Raw genomic sequence first — 23,071 nt, 5'->3', positions numbered from 1 at the left:
TAAATACTCTCTAAAAACTAGAAAGATGCGTAAAAATGGATTTTTGTGTTGTGTTTGACATTGCTAATTAAAATGACGTAATCGAATTGAATGCCTTGTTTCCAGTCAACTGGGGATATGCTCCCGGAAAACATAATGCTTGTACAAAAAAAAAAACAGAGTGCTATCATTGTAGAAATTGTTTCGGTACATATTTACTGTACTAGCTGGGTTTAGAACTTGTCTTTATTCGGCCATTGCAAGTCGAGTGTTCGCTCTGTACAAGTCCGCTGACTCCTAGCGGGCGCTACCACAGGGAGACCGATCATATCGTAACAGAAATTAGGCCACCTTAGGCATGATGTTGAAAAACAACGAGTTATTTAGCCTCGTTTCCTGGCTTCTATTGGCTTTGCGGTTAATGACGTCACTTTTGATTTGCCGCTCGCAATGAATGTCGGTACAGCTTATCGCAGGGAATGTTTGCCAACACTATGAGTTATTTTCAGATATAAGGAGAAAAATCCAACACATGCGAATGTGGAATTCAAAGTATTGAACAACCATATGGACTGTCTGAGAAACAGATCAAAATACTGGATTTGAAATCGGCCTGACATTCTCATTTCACAGTCCATTTCTTACCAAGGTTTCTGGTTTGCTACCCCCTTGAACAAGATCAGTGAGTGTGCAGTCACGGAGGGCGCGTAATTAGATATGAGGGAGGAGGGAAGTGACAGAAGTGAAGCAAAGTTTTAGTCATGTGTTAGTTGGTTGAGGTCCAGTGTGTTTATGTGTGGGTGTGTTTTAATTTTCTTTCGTTTAGCAAGGAGACATTTTGATAAAGACCGTGGAAATGTTAGCACCTAAACACAACAGTCAACTTAAACAGTGAAGTTAAACAGCGGGATTCTGAACGTTCTTATTATTCAAATCTCGCCGGTAAACCGGAGGGTACAAGATGCAGGTACAGGTTGCAGGTCGGGTGCAGGTTGGATGCAGTTTGAGTACGAAATGCAGGTCGGGTGATTTTACTGTTTTTTTTTTCTGCTTCCTCTATTTAATCCAATTTATACGGCTCTTGTGACGCTCAGATTCTCTTTCATAACTAAGCATAAGCAATCCCGTGACTTTGCTGCACATCAACCAAACTTGGGTCAATTAATGTATAACGGTAGATGGACAAGTGAAAAAAATAAGTATAGGTGGTTGCGTAACAGATCACGTGACCGTTGGAAAACTACGTATATCCCGCCATTGATTTGCTGCTCATCAACCAAAAATAAATTGAATAAACTCCAAAATGTGGTGACTGTATCTATTAGATAAATGGTTTACTTTCTAGTATATAGCTTTTTTTAATAAGTGCAATGGACAGCAGGGGTGGATCTAGACATTTTCGAAGGGGAGGAAGGGGGGTGCACCGGTACGTTAAACATGTAGCGGAGGAAAATTCGTGGGTTTACGTTGTTATACAATTTTACTGAGATATTTATACTGTTATACGTTACTTGACCCAAGTTTGCTTGATGTGCAGCAAATCGCTGGCGATATATTCGTATTATTCCCAAGGTCACGTCATTGCTTAGTAATAAACGGAAATCTAAGTATTCGATATTTTAACGCGTCACGCGAGCCCTAGAAATTGAATGAGATAGAGAAACAAAAAGAAAAAATAGGCCCGTAACGTGCATGTTATCATATATCTCTAGGTTATTTCTTAGTATAATAATACTATAAAAAGTATTGATGAACGGTAGACTCCCAAAGATTAAAAAAAAGAAAAAAAATTCAGCGGGGAGGAATCGAACCCGTGGTCTCATGCAACTTACGGACTCCGATCACTGACCTAAACCACTTAGCCACAAAACAAAACACCATAAAATATATATTCTAAAAATAATCTCATTAGTGTTTGTATTGAACTGTTCGAAAAGACACGTCGAGCATGTCGAATTCCAGTTACTTTTTCTTTCACAAAGATGAAATACCTGCTACAATTGATCACATAACTCTTGTACAATATGTATTTTGCTTAATATAATATCAAAAGTGCAAAATCATCATTCGTAAGTAAATTTACGGGGGCAAGTTTTTGTACGAAATGTTTGAACCTACAGATAACCTCAATAAAGCTTTGCAACTTGATTTAATGTCAAAAGGAATCGGATACGGGCGAAAAAACCCGAGCTTAAAATACTCGAAATGACCAAATGAGAGCGTTTTTACATGAGCTCGTGTGTTTGGGCACGTATTGCAAACTCTTTATAAATCAATAACTTGACGTAAAGTTTGAATGATCATTCGGAATGTGAATAGAATGCAGCCGCGTTCGAGTTTATCAAAGCAAGCTACCATAGGAGCGAATATGTGAGAATTGTTTAAAAACCCCAAAATCTTTTGATTATTTTGATATCTTCTTCTTTATAAAGTGATTCTAGGCTGGCGCTTCGTAACGATCATATCCCGAAGTCAAATTTTCCCAGCAAACACCGCGGCAAATCTTACTTTTTTCTTTTTGATTTTTTCCGACGTGATGACATAGCATCTACTCGAACATGCACAGTAGCTACAGAAATTATAAAATCACCCGACCTGCATTTTGTACTCAACCTTCATCCGACCTGCAACCTGCATTTTGTACCCTCCGTATCGGTGCGTTTGAGGTTTTTGGATAGTGTCCCTGCAAACCGAAATCGCAAAAAATCCTACTCAGAGTTTCATCAGTTTTCGTACATTGGATCCAGAAAGTTCTTCCGGAGCTGTTTGAAAGAATTTCTCGAACGATATATATAAATGTGCAAGAGTTGTATTGTACCTTAAATTCTATAGGTTTCACATAAGTTATATCAAAAAAATTTTGCCAATCAATATTTGAGTGATCTTTCAAGTAAATTAAAATTTTTAATTATGCACTTTGTCATTTGAAACCCCCACCCCCATGGTCCCGGGGAAGTGGGGGGTTAAAGTGGGGGTTTAGAGCACTTTTTAACAAAAATTTATCCGGAGGGGTGGGGGAATTGACAGTTTTTTACTCTAAGGTTTGTCTCCAGCCTGGGGGTTTTGGGACAAGTGAATAGCCTCACAAATGTACTTTGCAAAAGTCAAGTCAGTTTCTGGTTTGAGACTTTCTTCTGTAGCAAGCAGTTCTGTGTATTAGACTATGTCAAGCTGCACGACAATATGTGTGAAAACAAATATGAGTGATAACTAATGCAAAATGAAGATTATTTATTTTTCCATTTTTTAGTAATGGTTATCTTAATTGTTATTGGTACAAATGTACTCAGTTAAGTGTACTTGCTTTGAAAGATATTTAAGATGACTTGTTATCTCAAATGCCAGGTAGTTGCCTATAGTTTGCATCCTGAGGGAAAGGGGCATTTGACTGTAGTTTTTCCCCGAGGGGGTGGGAGCTTTTCTCTGTATTCTACAGGATCAAAGTCTAATCCCCCACCCTTCCCTGGTGGTTTCAATTGACTAGTGCATTAATTTTTTTGATAAGGTTCTTTTGAAAAGCCAGCTTATCCTGTAGTTATCTCTTAGATTATGTAAACTAAATAAAAGAATTTAAAATTATGTCTAATTTATGTCGTTTTGAATTGAATCTACTCTTTGTCACAAGGCGATAAGCATTTGGTAGGTTAGACCATGTTTACCTTTTTGGATGATGGTAGGTATGCAATAACGATTAGAAGAATATGAACTTGATGATCCAACAGCAGCAGGAAACTCTGCAGGGAAAGAACTTGAGATCACTTTCAACTGAAGCTCGTCTGGGACTGTTTTCCATTGGTCTTGCACATAACTGATGGGGAAATTTGCAGAAAGAATTTTGCAGCAGCTGTCAACCAGCGTTGGCAAAGCCTTAGGCGGCGAAGATGAAGAATTATCAAAATAGTCATCATAGCATCGATGAGCGTGTCCATACTCGTCGTGGTATATAGACATTTTGAATTCACTTCGGGACTGAGACTTCAAAAAACATCTTTCGATTTATGTCCCTCGAATCGCGAATACGTTTAGAATCCAAGCAGTAGCCGTTGTATTGAGCGTTTCGCTGCTTGGAATCTAGAATAAATTGCTTCCGCTTTTCCACGAATTCCTGACTCGCTACGTCTTCCCACAACTCTTTGCGACGCGCGGGCTGTGGGAAGTCTGGGTGAATTTTAATTCTAATTTAAATTTTAATTTAATTAAAATTGTTTGACGGGCCACCTGTGGTGAGCCTGCGGTAGCTGGCCGCTATTTGTTTCCAAGATGGCGGCTCCTATGTGAAAGCAATGGCTTTAGAGAAGTTATGTTAGAAGGTTGGACTAAAAAAACACTATGATAAGACTTTCAATTGCAAGTCGAACTTTACTGCGATCTAGTTTCGTGAACGTAGCTCAAATTCGAGCTTTTTCTGCTGTGAAACCTCAAGGTAAATATATGTCGTATTCTTTTCCACCTATCCGTTTATCCCGGCCCTACCAATCGATAATTCCGATAATCAATAATAATCAATAGTAATCGATAAAAAATCAAAATCAATCAATTGGTAAATATCGGAAATCAATAGAAATCGATACTCACAAGTTTCAATAACGTGAAACTGTGTGAGTATGGATTATTATCGATTTTTATCAAAAAATATTGAAATCTTATCGATTATTATTGATTATATTGATAAATATCGATTTCTTCCATTCCGTCAAAATGTATCATCCTTAACCGACATGATAAATTGTTTGACTGCTTTTTCAAAAAATAAAATCAGATAAACAAGGTAAGATAAACAAAGTGAGTCTTTATATTGCTTCAAAAGGGCTCAATTTTAACATTTGCAAACCACATTCAAGATATACAAGATATCGAGCCGCGCTTCTTCCGCGCCAAACCTCGACGTCTAAATCAATTACATGTGGCACTGCAAAAGTTTGACACTGTTTAAACGTCGAGCCTTGTTGTGCCGCATTTGTTTTGGTTTTTGCAATGCAACAGTAACTTTTTGACCCATTGGAACGACGCAATTGGTATGGCATCTGAATCAACATTATGTCGACCTAGATGAATCAGGGACCTTGAGCAGCGACGACGGCAACGTGGATGATGACGGCAGAAAACAATGGAATTTGATTAAGAATTCAATAGCAGCAAGTGGAAATGCATTCTGTCCGATAGATTTCAGCCGTTTTCCATAAAACCACGACGTGACAATTTTAAGTTTCACCCTCAGTAAAGGACGCGGACGTTTGCACTATAAACTCTACTCTACTAACTTCGTTCCCTACTGTAGAAATAATGTCCTTAGTTAATTTTTATCTGTCTCTGACTATAATGTTTTGCTTATTCCATTGCAATCAAATTTTTATTGATCGCCACATGCAAGAACATCTTTTTCGATTGTGTTGTCCTAGCCGTTGCGTCGTCCTTGCTTTCCAGTGGTCAGTTTTAAATATAAGAAATCGATAAAACCCTATATTAATCGATAATAATCAATATGATTGAGTACTCTTGGGCTGTGAGTATCGATTTATTATTGATTTCCAATATCAATCAGTAATAATCAACTGATTAATATTGATTAATATTGATTAATTCGATTAGTTTCCAATGATCAATTTTTATCGATTGGTAGGGCCGGGTGTTTATAAATGTCATAGCTGTCGACCAAACTTGGACAAAAATCTTGTGAAATACAGTAAATATGTGTAAAAAAAAAAACAAGAATGCCAATGCGGGAGAATACAGAGAATTCTGTTTTCAATTCTCTTGAACATTTTACCCTTAATGATTTCCAAAAGATGTGTGTTAGTTAGCCTCCTTCTCAGGCAGCTCTACTATACTCTGTAATGGCCTTTATTCAGATTTGGGATACCTGTGTTTGCGTTTTTAGGACGCGGGATACTGGTACCGAGGGGAGGGAGGAGGGGATAAAAGAGTTGCCTGCCATATATCGAACGGTTGGTACATTGCATGTCACCTCAGTGGACACGACACGTTGCCTACCTGACCGGGGGTGACACAGGTAACTAATGTCGCGACAAAAAAATCCTTGTTAATTGCGAAAAAAAACATGGCAAGCGAACGCGAAGCTTATACTTCAAAGCGAACTCATTCCTAGATATGTCAAAAGCCATTTGACATTTGCTAGTACGGGATACAACAAGGTTTACAGTAAGTTATTGAAAAGAAAGGAACCATAGATTCTAAAAAGTGAATTCGATGCTGAATGTTTGCCTTCACCGGCGGGAACGTGATCAAGCTCAATCAGCACTGTTCTGTTGTCTTTATTGACCATGTAATTGTGACTGCTTTCGGCTTGGTTTAGAGTTTTTACTTCAATTGAGAATTCGCCGTCTCGGTTTTCACTTCAATTGAGGCTTCGCCGTCTTAGGTCTTTAGCGTTCCAAGCACATGAAGCATAAACCCGAATTTCGGACCAACTATAGAATACAGGACTTCGCACCTTGGTTACTATAGAACAGCGCAATAAATACAATGGAAATGCAAATAAGTTTGGATGTGGCCATGAATTCTTTAGGTTTTCGAATTCCTTCGTCTCTGTGAGAGACTCAATAAAACGATCCATATGTGGTTGAATTTCTACTCTTCCTCCTGGTTAGTATCATATTCTTTACAAAATCCTAATTACCCTCCCATAGATGGTAGAAAATGTTATGCGCAGTGCCACATGAGCAGGTGTCATCCAGTGTGTCAATATATGGTAGGCATCTCTCTCTTTCTTCTTCCTTTTTTTCGCCGCCCCCCTCCCCCCTGCGTTATTTTTCTCCCCTATTCGCCACAGGAATCCCGCATCGAAAAAAGAATGCTTTTTCTTACCGTGAGAAGAGATGCCTGTGGAGGAGGCTATGTGTTAGTGTGGGTTAATAGAACCTGCGATATTGAGTTACATATTTTGGTGAGCCTTCGGAAAAAAAAAACTGTGAAAGAGAAGGCCAGGGTCATTTGTGAAGTAGATCGAGATGTCAATCAAAACACATGAGAAAATATATGTGTATGAGCGTTTTATAGATAAATAATTATTATTAAATTATTATTATTATATACTAGTCCCCTTCTTCATGTCTTCTTAGTTGTTGATGAAGATCCTTGTGTGGCTACAAATTTTCCTGTAATCTTAGTATCTAAACCTGATACTACTTATTGTTCAGCTTCACGAAAATGAACCTGCAAAATATAGCAGACTTTTTTAGGTTGTGGGTTTTTTTGGCACATTTGCTGCTTCAATGGCATTCCCATGAGTATGTTCTCTTTTTAAAACTTAAAATGATAAACATAATGATAGTTTGTTTTTCAAATAAAATCCTCTGCTTTACATGGTGTTCCTACTCTTTTTTAATATTTTGTGTTATTACCATCTCAGAATTTAAATGAGTTTATGAAAACTTTTCTTACTTATGTTTTTGGACACCCTAGGTTTGTATTACAACCTAAATGACAAATAGTTTTTTTTTTTACCTATTATCGGATGCTATTACTACCTATTATCAGACAGCAGATTTGTGAAAACAATGCAAAAATTATGCTTATTTTAATAAAACAGACCATAATTGTAGAAAATGTAGTTTCTTCTCTGTAACAAATACAAAACTCATGTGTCACACTTGTTGGGAGCTGCATGGCAGTTATCGTCACAATTTACTGTGATTTTCTGTCCTCACATCTTTTGAGTCAAAGAATGGATTTTTTGTCACTACTGTATCTTGCGATGGGTGCCTGAGAAATAAAGAATATTTCTAGTTTTTCAATTAGTAAACACTTTGGGTCCAGTTCTCAGCTTTTTTCTATTATTTGAGATTTTTAACAGTTTTCTCAAATAGTTACTATGCAATGGGTAGGTAACTTGGGTAGGTAACCCCTTGAACTTCTTCAAATTACTCAATTGAATGTTAACAAGCAATTACTCATCGTAGGTTTTACAGACACAAAACACATCCACTGTAGCTTGGGGACAACTGTGGCTAAACACGCTATGAATTTTGTTTGTAATTGTTTATTGCTTTTCATAGATGACCTAACAACAACAGACTCTTCCATGGGAAGAAAGTGGATTTGTGGTTATGAGAATATCAAAGAGCTTGAAGCGTAAGTATGTCAAGTTGCAGTTGCACTTCCTAAAATTTGCAAACCAAAGGGGAAAAAGTATGTAGCTCATATAAAAGTCTGTTGGCTTGCCTGTTGCGTGGTTTTAATGGCTACAAATCCTATGCAACTCAGATATTCATCATAGTAGTGAATAATGCACTCGAATCAAGGTGAATTTCATTCCATCCTAGAATTAAAGATACCGTACTGGCACCAAGTATCAAAACCTCCACTCACTAGTTTAAGCCCTATTTAAAGACTCAACACTTGGAAATTGAGACTCACACTTTTAAAAAGGCAATCGAGAACAAAGTCACTTATGCTTGCAATATGTCTGGCTGGCTCATTCAAGTCATCTGACTCTCATTCGAGAACAAAGTCACAAAGATCTGGTAATTGACTAGTCTCCTATGCAGCCGATTGTGTTGGAGTCATGCAGGTCTCTGCCACAAACCAAGCTTGGTGGGGGGAAAGGAGACTAGTAATAAACAATTCTTTTTTTTTTTTTTTTTTTTTTTGCTTTGAGGAAGAGTAACCTCCAGTCTTTCTGTCCTTTACAACTTAAATTGTGTCAATTTAATGTTACTCATGTTTTAAGGCTCTTAGGGGCATTCGAAAAGGTTGGGAGGTATTGGCATAAATGTTTGTTTCTTGCAGCATTTTTGTTAAGTTGTTTTTGTATTTCTGTGTAAACTTTCTTTTAGTTGCTGAACTGACTTTGAAGATCAACACACTTGAAAGACACATGAAAGAAAGACCAAAAGTAAGTATTGATATCCCAGGGGGGGAGGGGAGGGCTGCTCTGATATTGGCATGACCTGGAAGCAGGTTTGATATCTTTTAAGTGTTCTAATTTTTTTGCCTGTATTTTTTTAGGGTTTAAAAACTTTGCCTCTTTGGGGTTTAGTAAGCGTTGTATGTACTGTATATTTGGGATGCAAAATTTTGTCCCTGCACTAGAAAGAAGACTTTTCTTTGAACTAGTAACAGAAGGATGGTCAGCTGGTGGGTTGGATTCCATCAGTTGTGATTGTTTTACCTTTCTTGTAGGATAAACACAACAAAGTGTTTCTACACTGGCTGACAGACCAGCGTAAGAAAAAGCTGAAGCATCTAAAAAACAAGGATTTTCCAGGTTACCTTCAACTCCTTCAAGAGCTGAATATACCTAAGCTAGAAAGCCCTCATAGCAAGTGGAATAAGTACAAGTTTAGGAAATTTAAGATTGGTGTGGAAGTTAAGGAGAAGAGGAACTTCCTGGACAGGAAAATTATCACTTGAGAAAAGACATGTATTTCACAGAGCACAGAAATTAGCTCATGCCGAGAAAAAAAGTTGGGTACAGTTAAAACCTTACACCTAGTACAGTATAAAAACCTGTAGCCTAGAATAAGCACCCTCAAAGTAAGAACCATTCAAGGCCAAAGAAACTGTTTCTTATATTAAATAAATTGATCGTGGAAAGATTTTTATAGTTTCAAATCAGTGCTGCAGTCAATACATAACCAAATGGAAACAAAGTGGGGAAAGAAAATGTACTTAAACTGGTAGTGGTTAAAAAAATTATTCAGATATTTTTCTTATAGAAAATTGTACCCCTTGCTTGCTCCCTTCCCCCTAAAAACAACAGCCATTGATTGACAATTTTTTTCCATTCCCCCATTACTTAAAATTTGAGTTTTATTTATTTTCGCCACTTTATTTTTTAAGTGGCAGGGTTACACAACAGAAGAGCCATTTACTGTGGGCCTTTTAGTGTTTTGAAGTCCTCAAGATCAATTTCGTTTCCTTAAAATAAAATTCAAATAATAATACTTCAAGTTGCTCGCTGTTGTTTTAAGAAAAATGAATGGCTGATAAATTGATGATAATCATGGTAATCTATTCTCAAAACTTTGTATGTACAATTGTGTTTTATTTAACAAATTTCTTCAATTTGTTCATTTATGTTAATCTCTGTGTGTACATTCATTTTGTATGTAATTAACAAATACGTTTTCTATTATAAACCGTTTTACTTGTTCATTTTATTGTTTTCTACTTTTGGTCAGGAATAAACATGTTTGCAAAAAATGATGCATTGATACAAGTCACAAATAAATAGTTTGACTCAGAGTTCAAACATACAAGACTAAAAATGTCTCTAATACTGTGTTGCTATAGTTTTATTTAGATGGAAAAAAGTTATGCCATAGTAGGGCTTTTCTTAATACTGCTTTGATGGTGGGACCTTCATACCCTGGGTACCAGAGCCTCCAGACTTCTCTCTCCTACCCGCGCTTGTCTCAGCATTTTGGCTGAGCGTCACTGGGCGAGAGAAGTCTGGAGACTCTGGTACATAGGGTAGGTCCTTCACAGTTGAGAGTTAAAAACAAAGGATAGGTTGTCACCTAGCACAATCAGTAAAACCGTGAACACTGCAAATATGTGTAGAATGTTTCTTCACACATTAAAAGATGTCTCAATAGAGACATTTAGCACTGCGTTTTTTCTCGGAAACGTCAAACCTCTGGGTGGCACGTGACAAGGCCTTGCGTCAAGTTTGCAGTCTGCGTTTCGCGCTTTGACCTCAGGAGCACCGTCTAGCGGTAAGTGATTTACCTCGGCAGTTTTCCCCTCAATTTTTTTTTATGAGCTCATGTTAGAAACCATGAATTAGTGTTCTTTATCATTTGACTCTTTACTATTACTAATCTTTTTGGCTTGGTTGAAGTCGATCATATGTTTTGCACTTTTTCCCGCCAAATGTGCTACACTACGATTTCGCCAGTACGTCAAACAGCAAACCGGTAACGGCAATTCGCAATAAAAAACTGAAAACGCGATGCTAAATGTCTCTAATAATTCACAGTGTTTGAATTCTTGTGTCTGATTCGTCAGAAGTCAAAAAACATGCCACAGATATTTCAGTTCTTCATGGTTTTACTGTTTGCACTGAAAAGAATTCCCAGTTCAATGTTGTAGAGGCTATCATTGTATAAGGTCCTTATTGTCTACTGTTAGGGTCTCTGTGGTTCCCGCCTAGTCTATCTATCACTAGGGCTGTGAGTGTGTGAATAGTGTTAAGCTATCCATTTGTAGGTTCTTAATAATGGTTCTTCTGAGGCCTTCCTCAAGATAGTATGGACAAAACAGGACATCCCTGTGGGTTGCCATGTTACCAGTACTCAAAGATGACTAAGGCGAGCTGTAAGCCACCTTGTCACACAAGCTGTAAAATGACTAAGACCTCCCCTGTGAGTCACTTGTCATGGTAGCTCCAATATGACTTAGACCTCTCCTTTGAGGCTAAGACCTCCTCGGGGAGGCACTATCACAGTAGCTGCAATATGACTAAGACCTCTCCAACAAGTCACTTGTCACGACAGCTCCAATTTGACTAAGATCTCCCCTATGCACGTAACTTGCCATTGTAGCTCCAATGTGACTAAGACCTCCCCTGTAAGTCACTTGTCACGGCAGCTCTAACTTGACTAAGACCTCCCCTGCGCGTAACTTGCCATTGTAGCTCCAATTTGACTAAAATCCCCCCTGCACTTAACTTGCCATTGTAGCTCCTATGTTACTATGACCTCTCCCACAAGTCACTTGTCCCCTGTGAGTCAATGTAGCTCCAGTTTAACCAGCAGTTCGCCCGTAGTGACCTCGTGTAGAAGTAGCCTCTCGTGCCACGATCCCTTGCCTTTCTTTAACAGACTTGCAAGACTGACTTCCGTACGACCCAAGAAATCTGGAAAAATAAAACAGTGGTTAGAAAACAATCAAATGTCTGTGAAAAAAAAAAGATAAAAGAGGATAAATGTAGCTCTATGTGGTATTCTTTTTAGAAAAATATGTCCTTGTTTTAACTCTATACTTAATTCTACTCTTTTAAGGTGGACCTTTTTTGAGCTGGTTTATGTTACAGCCGGGCTGCTTCCATAGTTTTAATAGTACAACCCTTATGAAAAAGTTTGGTATAGTTTGCAATAATTAAACTATAAAGTAGACCCCTGTCGAACCCAGTGAGACAGAGCATGTACAGTACTAAATAGCTCGAGAACGGGTAGCAGGTATGGATATGATCAATTGCCGTAATGGCTGCTTTAAGGCCGTACGTTTTTTTCTCTTGCGAGAACGCGCAATTTTTTTTTGCGTGTTACACAACCTTTTGCAACTTGTTTTGCATTTCTCAAAGTCGCATGAAAAGTAGAACGCTCTTCTACTTTCTGCAACAAATTGCTTCAAATCGCAGGAAAAACATCACGTGTGACAGGGCGCGTGCGACCTGCAACATTTTTTTTTTGCGAGACAAGTTGCAACCGAAAAGTCTACGTGTGACAGGGCGTTCAATGTCCTTACCGTTTAGCGATAAGTCCCTGTCGAACCCAGTTATACAAGGCACTCTTACAGCACTAATAGCCCGAGAAAGAGTAGCAGGCATGGATATGATCAATTGCCGTAATGGCTAATTTAGTGTCCTTACCGTTTGGTGAGAAGAAGTCCCTGTCGAACACTGTGATACAAAGCACATCTTGCTCCATGTCCTTGACTGTAAAGGTCATGGTCGAGTTCCATTTCGGGTTGAGAGTCTGAGGGCAGACGCGCGTCTTGTGCTCCTGGCTCCCCATGCTTACTTCACAGTACGGGTCGCTCATACCTGGAAACATGCTTACTCAGTGCACATGTTATGACAAGAACAACTACAGGCAAGCTGTAGAATAACTAGATAGACTGCGTGGGCGTGGTGAAATAATATAATTAGGCTAAGTTCAAATGTCGTATTATCCATGAGGTGTTTTCAATGCAAATGCATGCAAATAAAGATAAGACAATCGACTCGATTCGTTTGCATGCATTTCTTGCATTGAACAGTTGAATATGGCTAATTGATAATACGATGTTTGAACTAGGCCTAAATCACAACGTTGAAATTGTATGTTTTACGCCTATGTGAAAACAGTGCGTTTAGCCCTTTTTCGAGCGTTTAGCCCTTTTTTTAGAGAATTAAGAATTTTATAGAGAACGTTTCTATTATTATGATCGTTATTTAAACCCTTGAAATTCGTTGAAGGTCAGGGGGTGAATTTTTCTCTAAAAAATGATTTAAGCGAGTCGAATTCTGTGACTTTCTTGTTGTTTTCGAAGTCAAATCATTAGCCTTTCATCTGACTAGAAAAAAACTAAAACTCTGCTTACTTTTAATGCACTTAAGGTTTCTGCAATAAGATCTTACCACTCGGGTCCGATGACTTGAGATCCACACCCTCCACTATCGTAACCACAAGTTTGCCGATGCCCGACGTACGAATAGATCGAGCTGAAGAAAACAAATATGTCCTAAATCATGTGCTAAGCCACAGATGTTCTTCAAACTGGGGTATTAAAAACTATCACTATGCTAAAATTGGTAACTTTAGCAAAAAGTGCTCAATTCAAGGTAAAAACTGCACATATCCGCCGGACTACTGCAAAAAAAAAAAAAAAAAAAAAAAAAAAAAACTTGAAACGCCTTAAAGCTTAATTATAGCTTTCCCACATAGGCTATTTTTTATACCAAACATGCATGCAGGACACATAGAAGATAGTAAGATTTTGAAGAAATTGCTCATGTCCTTTGTTATATGCCTTAGTGGTGATTTTTGGGGTGAACCAATCAGAACAAGCCAGAACAACAGCTGTTAGTTGTCTTATATTTACAAGGTTCCCCATATAAAATGTACCTGAAAAGCTGGATCAGACATAGTAATTAACCCTATTACCAAAATATTAAAAAAAATATTATGAATCATGTAATGTTTGGGATTCCTGTTTGTATGACCGCAAGGTTTTCTGGGTAATAGCAATAAACAACGAGAGTCCGCCATTACTGTTTATTCGTTTTGATCCTAAGGTTTTTCTCAAATACATTACATTTTTTGGCGACGAGGATTTCGAAAATGGCAACCTACGGCAAAATAGACGAATTCGACAGAGATTCTGATTCATGGGAACAGTATATCGAGCGTCTAAACTTCTATTTTGAAGCAAATGGAGTAACTACGTCTGACGATGACTTGAAAATACGCCGTGCAATCCTCCTCAGTTCGGTAGGGAAAAAAACCTACAAATTAATGTCTGATCTGCTGGCCCCAGCGAAACCTGGAGAGAAATCTTATGCTGACTTGTGCACCTTGGTAAAGAGCCATTTCAACCCAAAACCGAGTGAAAGCGTGCAACGGCACAAGTTCAATAACCGTTTCAGATTGAGCGGGGAGAACGTGTCTGACTTTGTAGCGGCTCTACGAAACATGGCAGAATACTGCAATTTTGGTGGCAGTCTGGAAAATATGCTGCGTGATCGTCTGGTGTCTGGAATTAACAATGAAAGAATCCAAAGGCGTTTGCTATCAGAAGAGAACTTAACTTTCAAAAAAGCTTACGACATTGCTTCGTCTATGGAAACGACCGCACAGCACATGGCCGATCTTCAATCTGCTCCTTCTACGTTAGGTTCAACGTCTGCATCTGTAAAAAAGGTCAGTTCTTCGCCCTTATCGCGTTCTAAAAGCGAAAATTAAGAGTGTTATCGTTGTGGAAAAAATCACCACCCGTCAAAATGTCGTTTCAAGGAGGCCACGTGCCATTATTGTAAAAAGAAAGGACATATTGTTGCCAAATGTCTCAAAAAAGCAAAAAAGTCGTCCGAGACAACCCAGCCAAATTCAAACCACCATCCAAAACAAGGGAAACCAGCAATTCATGTCCTGGATACTGATAAAGAAATAGAAGATGAAGATATATATCCATTGTTTGCTGTCAGTCAAGGCAACCGCCAAAATCCGTATGTAGTAGATGTTGAATTAAATGGTCTTAAAGTTCAAATGGAACTGGACACTGGTGCATCACTTTCAGTAATCGGAGAGGACATTTTTGATCAATTGAAGAACATTGAGGGTTCATCTCTCAATCTGCAAGATACCAAGCTAACCTTGAAAACATACACCGGGGAGACAATTCCAGTTTTAGGAAAGCTTGTAGTGGAAGTCAAGTACAAGGACTTCTTTGAACACTTGCCAGTTATAGTTGTACAAGGCAAGGTGCCCAGTCTCTTTGGACGAGATTGGTTACAACATGTTAAGTTGTCATGGCCAGAGATTTTCCTAGTTCAAGTTGTATCCCCTGATGTGTCTGACCTGCTAAAGAAACATGAAAATTTATTCAAGGAAGGACTAGGGACAATTCAAGGAGTGAAAGCAAAGATATACGTTGATCCTCAAGCCAAACCCAAGTACTTCAAACCTCGCACGGTAGAATATGCACGACGTCAGAAGGTAGAGAGAGAATTGGACCGTTTGTTAGAAGAAGGAACAATTCGTCCAGTTCAATTTTCGGAATGGGCAACACCCATTGTGCCCATTGTCAAAGCTGATGAGTCTATACGCATTTGTGGAGACTTCAAAGTTACTTTGAACCAAGTTAGCAAACTTGACAATTACCCAATTCCTAAAACAGAGGATCTGCTAGCTCAACTTGGAGGTGGAGTGCAGTTTACAAAACTAGATCTGAGTCAAGCTTATCAACAACTTGAGTTAGATGAAGAATCAAAGAAGTACACCACTATCACCACTCATAAAGGCCTATTTGAGTACAATAGACTGTGCTACGGCATTGCCTCAGCCCCTGGGATTTTCCAACGCACAATGGAAAATTTACTGCAGGGTATTCCGAATGTTGTAGTACGAATAGATGATATTCTCATTGCCGGGAAGACATCAGCAGATCATCTCAAAAGTCTAACAGAAGTCCTGTCACGTCTGGACAAAGCTGGCGTCCGTCTTAAACGTTCGAAGTGCATTTTTCAAGCACCTGAAGTCACTTACCTGGGACACCGCATAGACAAAGATGGTATCCATCCCCTTGACGAGAAAATCAAAGCAATTCAAGAGTCACCGAGACCTTCTAATCTGAAAGAACTGCAAGCCTTTTTAGGCATGCTTAACTATTACGCTTGTTACATACCTAACATCACTACAATACTATCTCCTTTACATCAGCTGTTAGTCAAAGACACACCTTGGAACTGGAGTGAAGCACATGAAAAATCTTGGAACCAAGCCAAGTCCACACTTCACTCTTCACAACTTCTAGTGCATTACAGCTTGGAAAGAGAGTTAACCCTTGCTTGTGACGCATCACCATATGGTCTTGGTTGTGTTATTTCACATGTGATGGATGATGGGACTGAACGTCCTATTTCATATGCCTCACGTACTCTGTCCCCAGCCGAAAAGAACTATTCACAGCTCGACAAAGAGGCAGCAGCCATCATGTTCGGGGTGAGGAAGTTCCACTCATACTTATATGGACGGAGTTTTACCATCTACACTGATCACAAACCCCTGCTGGGTCTGCTACAGTCAACTAAACAAATACCGACCTCAGCCTCACCACGCATATTGAGGTGGGCGGTATTCCGGTCAGGTTACTCATACACTTTAGTATATCGAGAAAGCCAGAAAAATGGTAATGCCGATGGCCTGAGCCGGCTGCCATTGCCAAATGAAACCAGAGATGTTCCAGTGCCTGGCGACATTATGTTTGTAATGAATCATCTTGAAGTCAACACACCCGTTAAAGTCAAGGACATTGAGCGTTGGACCTCAAAAGATCCTATTCTTAGTGCAGTACGACACCAAGTAATGTCCGGTTGGCCCAATTCAAATGATCGCATTGAGTTCAAGCCCTACTCTTATAGAAAGCACCAACTTAGCTGTCAGGATGGCTGTCTACTCTGGGGCTCTCGCGTAGTCATTCCTCCTCAAGGAAGAGTCAAGCTTCTTCAGGAACTACATGATGGACATCCTGGAATGGTTCGCATGAAAATGTTAGCCCGAAGCTATTTCTGGTGGCCTGGCCTGGACGCGGATATTGAGCAAAAGGTGAAAGATTGCACAAGCTGCCAAAGTAATGCTAAGGCACCTTCTACTGCACCCCTACATCCGTGGGAGTGGCCGTCTAGACCTTGGTCTCGCATACATATTGACTATGCAGGACCTTTCGAAGGACACATGTTCCTGGTGATCGGTGATGCCTATAGTAAGTGGATCGAGGTATTCAAGACAAACTCCAGTACTGCTGCAGTAACCATCCAGAAGTTAAGAGAATGCTTCTCAGTACATGGACTGCCTGATATCATTGTATCTGATAATGCAACTGCCTTCATAGGTGAAGAATTTGCCCTTTTTATGTCTGAGAATGGCATAAAACACATCACTTCAGCACCTAAACACCCAGCATCCAATGGATTTGCTGAAAGATATGTTCGCACTTTCAAGGAAACAATGAAGAAGATGGGAGGGGAAAAGGAAAACTTAGACACGAAGTTAAGCAGATTTCTACTAAGCTATCGTACCACACCTCATGCAACCACTGGTAAAACACCTGGTGAGCTATTAATGAACCGGAAGCTGAAGACGCGCTTGGACCTGGTAAACCCCCTTAGTCAGGACACAATTCGCACTCGTGTAGAAGATAAACAGCTCGCACAGAAGAAACAACACGACAATCTAGTGCCACTCAGAGAATTTCAAGTGAATGACCCAGTATTTGTCAAGAATTTTTCATATGGTCCAAAGTGGTTATGTGGAACAATTATTCAACAGTCAGGACCGGTTTCGTATGTCGTTCAACTCAGTTCAGGTGGAGTGTTTCGACGACATGTTGACCATCTTCGCCTGAGGACAAGCACACCCACAGTCGCCAATGATCTTCAGAGTTCAACAGAATTGGCCCAAGTTCCAATGCAAACAACTGTACCCAAGCAGATTCCAGAGGAATTTAAGGAACCTGAGATCACAGTTCCAGAACCTTCATTGGAACCGAAGAAGACAGAGCTTCCAGCTTCTGAACCTGCAAGTACTCTGCGAAGAAGTACTCGAATCAAAACCACACCTACTCACTTCAAAGACTATGTATGTTAATTTTAAGCAGCATATCACACACTGTGTACATTTTTCCGGATCTGATGGATTGACAACTTGTCAAGAACTTGTCATGGACATTGTTGTTGTTTTTTACTTATTGACATGTTGTGTGTATAAATTTGATAGTTTTACTGGCCTCAGCAAGCAAGTATCTTTTAGTTGTAAACTTGGGTGGGGCAGTATGTAATGTTTGGGATTCCTGTTTGTATGACCGCAAGGTTTTCTGGGTAATAGCAATAAACAACGAGAGTCCGCCATTACTGTTTATTCGTTTTGATCCTAAGGTTTTTCTCAAATACATTACAAATCATGTTGTGTTTTATTGGCCTTTTTGGCATTTTTGACATGCCAGCGTGCATTTGCCGTTGGGTTGCCTCTTACGCGGATCCGTAATCGTGTAGCCACAGCTTGAAGTTTTCAATGACGAACGAAGGGATTCAGCCGTAAACTTCAGACATGCAGTGTGACGCATTAGAACAGAATCAGCATGAAACAATGCTTTTTTCCCTTCTTATTTTACAAACAATCTGTTTTTTCTTGGATTTTTAAGGATTTCCACAGCCTGTCTTTCTCAACCATATAAAGTTTCGCCAGCTGTAAACTTCTCACAGCACATAGGATTTGGATTGCCTGGAGGATCCCCCTCTTGAATATTCGTAGCCTCTGTTAATTAATGAGGTAGCACAATCTTTATCAGTCTTCTAATCCATTTACCTCACTCCTTGAATATTTGATTGAATGAGATGTTTTCAAGGGGATTCTAATGGGGTAATCTACTACTCAGCAAATGATCATTCAACATCAATTCATTATCCAATTTCGATTCGTGAGCAATTCATCTTTATCAGTTGAAGAATTAAAATGTGTTGAAATCCTCTCAGGTAGACTGGTAGATAAGACGATGTTGACCCTGTCAAATCAAGCAGGCACTGACAATACCCAATATCCATAAGATCAAATCTGAGTATAACATAAAAGCTTAGAAATAGCAAACGTATCTTTAATGTTATCGTAACGCGCAGCCAATAACACACTACAGGCGTAATATCAGTCAGGGAACTCACCTTGACGGTTTTAATATAGTTTGAATTGTTTTGAGCGGTGCCCTTTGTCCGTGGCTTCGAAACAAAGCGCTATGTGCGCTCCCTCAGAGGACAGAGAACCCAACACTGTTTTCTGGTCTTCCTTTTGGGTGTTCCTTTGATTTCGAATCTCCCCAGTCCCTTTTTGTCTCCACGGCCACCAAGTAAACAAAAAATATTAGATTTGATTGAGCTTGATTTAGGGACGTGTCGTTAAAAAAAATATCAACGGTTTACTAAATTGCGCAAGTAAAGCGAGTATCCTATCTTTTCTCGTTTTTTTTTTGTCTGAATTAATGCTGTTAAGTTATTTTTTAAGCAGGACATTTGTCTCTTTTGCACACTTATTTCAGAGAAAGCATTATACCATCAATTATGTTGTGAGCTCTCGGGACGATTAATTGCATTCTAGTTTCCTTCATTCAAAATCCTTGAGCATTTTTATTTGCCAGCAATGAAATGGCTTCCCCTAACACCACCTCTCCGCGCTGGCCAATCAAAAAGTATTAAATGTAATTCCACTGAGCAGTTGGGAATTGTTGACGAAAGTTCGCAGAATATTAAAAACCGCAGTGTAAAAGGTAAAATACCGCAGATTTTTACCCTCCAGCATCGCTCTTGAGTCTTTTCAGTTTGGTTCTAGCAGATGTCAAATACTTTTAATGATTCTTTGATTACCCATTAATGTGACAGCTGAAAGATTCTTCATTAAACTCACCACCTAGACATTGGTTAATGATACTACAATTCAGGGTTTCCATGGCTGCCGACGAAAGAGAAAAACACTAGGACGGCTATCAAGACCGATCTGCTCTCGGTGTAACACGTACGTAGGCTATTTGAAGGCAAGTAAGGCCAAGTTGAAAAGTTCCAAAATATAATTGCACGCAAATGAAAATTTTCTTCTTTCCTGCATATTGGCGAGACAAGGAACACAAACATGAGGGAGGGGTTTGGAAGACGAGGTGGGGGGGGGGGGGGGGGTGGGGGGAGGGTGCTAACTGCATTCTTTGTACACCGAATAATGGGGCAGGTCCGCAAAGTGTATTCCAGTAGCCGTCTAACAGAGTAAGTGAACAACGCGAAAATGAAACTACTGTAGATTTGAGTTTAACTGGCAGGGTTTAACAAATATTTTAGCATTCTAGACTACTTGCAGCCCCTCCTTTGGCGAGCGTCAGTAAAAATGAGAATACGCGTGTTGCGCGCGCCGGTCCCAGGTCACCACAGGCCATAGGTTTGTCGCGCCACAGGGGTGGGGACCCCCTTCTTTTGGTGGTTCTCCCCGTGTGGCGATTAGAGCGATTAACTTATGCGAAAACATACCTGTAGTGAGCTGGAACCGCGCGCGTCACGGTCCTATTTAGCCTGTGTACAACCGCTAACTAACCTAGCAACAATGCCTGTTGTCAGGGTAGTTAGCGCTGTACATAGGCTAGGGCCGATTTTCTTCTTATTTTTACTGACGTTCGCCAACGGAGGGGCTAAGACAGTCTATAAGCATTCTCGAATAGTGCTCAGGTATATAAATATGTTACTATTTTACTGAGGACACGTGAAATTGTCACATTACCATAGAGTTATACCATCATTTCTACCTATAGATCTCAGTTCCCTGATAGCTGTTCGCGGGGAAAAATACTATTTTGGGGGCTGGGCACGATCCAGAAATATTAAGAAATATCCGGGTACAGCCATGTACCTACTGGTCATCTCCTTATATTTTTGGAAAATACTGAGGAGGGGGAACACGTGCTCACAGTGCCCCACGCCACCCCTGTAATATGTAGATTATTTTGCATGTTTACAGGATGTCAGCTATAGTACTGCAATGCATCATGGGTGGGGTTTAGTGAAGTGGGATATGGGCAATTTCAAGACAATTTCCAGATTTTGCAGGAAATTTTATTCCATTATTTACAACCACTGAATACTGGATATGTGGGTTTGTGGTAAAAGCAAGTTATTAATGTGATAAAAAATCTAAAAATTCAAAATAGTAATAGAGAAAATGACAGCTCAATAACAATTCATTCAAGTAACTACTTATATATGAACCCTGAACATTACTGTTTCTGACTTAACTAACCTCACCGACCTTAGAGGTGATATATAAGTTTCACTGCAACGTTTCTTTTTATCAAACTATGACTATACTTAGATATGTTAATCGAAAAGTATTCATGCGTTGGATAAACTAGTCCAGACCTGGGACTCTTTTTGCGCTCGACATTCTGGCTCGCGTGAAAGAGGGTCCAGTATTTATTGCATGCGCATGCGCGAACATGTACCAATCAGCGATCTTCACGGCAAAAGTTGAAATACGAGCGCGCGCAATAACGAACGTGCCTAAGGAGGGTCGATTCCCGCGCTTTAAAATAACGAAAACGGAAAAGCTCTTTGATTGATAATTTTCCAGACTCTAATTATCATCTGTCCTGTTCTCAGAAAAGACTGACAATCAAGTATTTACCCACGACCAAAATCAGCGTATTATTTCTGAAATACACCCTCGCTCTTCCCTTTCGCAGCCATCTTGAACTAAGCAACCAGGCCACACCGCATATATGCGGTGTATTTATATGCGGTGTATTTTCGCGCATGCGCATGCATTAAATACTGGACCCTCTTTCACGCGAGCCAGAATGTCGAGCGCAAAGAGAGTCCCAGGTCTGGACTATGGATACACTGGCCCTTACAGGTTACAGAACGTTAACCATGTGCTTATCCTAACAAAAAGGACCCACCAAACTAGATACGCACTACCTAGAGTGTGTCTACAGACTACATACCTTAAATACGAGGCTAGTTTTTCTTTTTAGTCGCGGGATCTGAATGACAACCCTTGATAAACACAGCAATACTGCTGATTAGTAAGAGGTTGTGTGGGGTGGGGTGGGGGGTCTTGGCCCAACCCCATCCCCCCACTAATCCCCACCCACCTCCCCAACTACCGCCATCACTGATCGCTATCTAGAAATCGTGACTCAGAACTTGACGAAATCTTTCAAGCCGGGTTCCTGCGTCACTAGGCTAGTCACTAGCTCTCGATATGTGCTACCGGATGGATCTCTTGTATTGATCACGCCCTTCGCAGCCATTAGGATTTCAACCAGACTGTACTTGTGCCCCTGTGGTCGATAAGATCTCAATTCGAGACTGAACTCCTCACTCGCGTTTCTGTGGGGAGGCTTGTTCGGTTGGTTAATGAACTTAGTTACAAGTTCCTTTGTCTTCGGGCCAAGGACACGTTTTTTGAATGCTTCTATCGTCCTAAACGAAAAACGTAAAGGAAAAAAAAAGTCAATCAAAGTGCATAGTGAACAATTTTAACAAAAAACAAAAGCAAAAAAAAAAAAACATACGGAATATATGCGTTTAGCCAGTATTATTATTATTTAAAATGGCTCTACATTCTTGACTTTTATAAAAAAGGGAGGAAAGAGATTCAGGCTCTTCTGCATAATAAGGTACCCAGTTCACTTCCGGAGGTCCAACGAAAACCTCAATCGTTAAAAGACAAATTAGAATCCGAGATATTTAACATGCCATCCGCTCTAAATTATCAATCAAATCCTCGAAGAAACTTGCAATAGACACAATGCTTTCAAAATATTGAAATATTTTTCGCGTTTTCCGTTAAAAATCATCGGAGATTGTTACGTAATCGACCGGAAGTAAACTGGTGACAATGCGGCTTTAACGAGTTCATAACGACTGTAACAAGTATATGTATATGGTAGATTTGTTAGAAAAGTATTCCATGAGGGTTGAGTCCCCCAAATAACTAGTAAATGGTTTGCAAGCATTCACGAGTTAAGCCATAAATTATATCACCTTTGTTGGTGAAACAACCACTTAGAGTGAGGCCCGGATTTGTTACAATACAATACATGTAATTTCCGAAGCTTTATCAAGTCAAAAGTAGGCAACCATTTGATATCTTGAAAAAGATCAACGGGGGGAGCAGAGAAG

General features: G+C 39.6%; 2 protein-coding genes and 1 long non-coding RNA gene across 8 annotated transcripts in view; 2 read left to right on the top strand and 1 right to left on the bottom strand.

Moving 5' to 3' along the window:
• LOC5516654 overlaps positions 1-23,071 on the bottom strand; it is a 192,681-nt gene that overhangs the window by 65,014 nt on the left and 104,596 nt on the right. The window lies entirely within an intron of this gene.
• Positions 3,183-3,508, top strand: LOC125559790. Its single transcript, XR_007306444.1, has 2 exons — positions 3,183-3,324; positions 3,358-3,508. It is a non-coding gene; the product is annotated as an uncharacterized LOC125559790 (long non-coding RNA).
• The window catches only part of LOC116620805 (30S ribosomal protein S15), a 48,500-nt gene continuing 29,689 nt past the window's right edge, over positions 4,261-23,071 (top strand). Inside the window, exons 1-2 of one of the 2 annotated variants that reach the window (XM_048721484.1) lie at positions 4,261-4,402; positions 7,995-8,070. In XM_048721484.1, coding sequence (XP_048577441.1) covers positions 4,309-4,402; positions 7,995-8,070 — 170 coding nt within the window. In that variant the 5' untranslated portion in view covers positions 4,261-4,308. Of the gene's footprint in view, positions 4,403-5,905; positions 5,990-7,994; positions 8,071-23,071 lie in introns of those variants that run through there. The other variant, XM_048721485.1, reaches the window with a different exon arrangement.

The sequence above is a fragment of the Nematostella vectensis genome, chromosome 14 (assembly GCF_932526225.1).
Source record: "Nematostella vectensis chromosome 14, jaNemVect1.1, whole genome shotgun sequence".
In the NCBI taxonomy this organism is placed as follows: domain Eukaryota; kingdom Metazoa; phylum Cnidaria; class Anthozoa; order Actiniaria; family Edwardsiidae; genus Nematostella; species Nematostella vectensis.
Note: the sequence above shows the minus strand (reverse complement) of the source record. Positions and strands in the feature narration are given on the sequence as shown.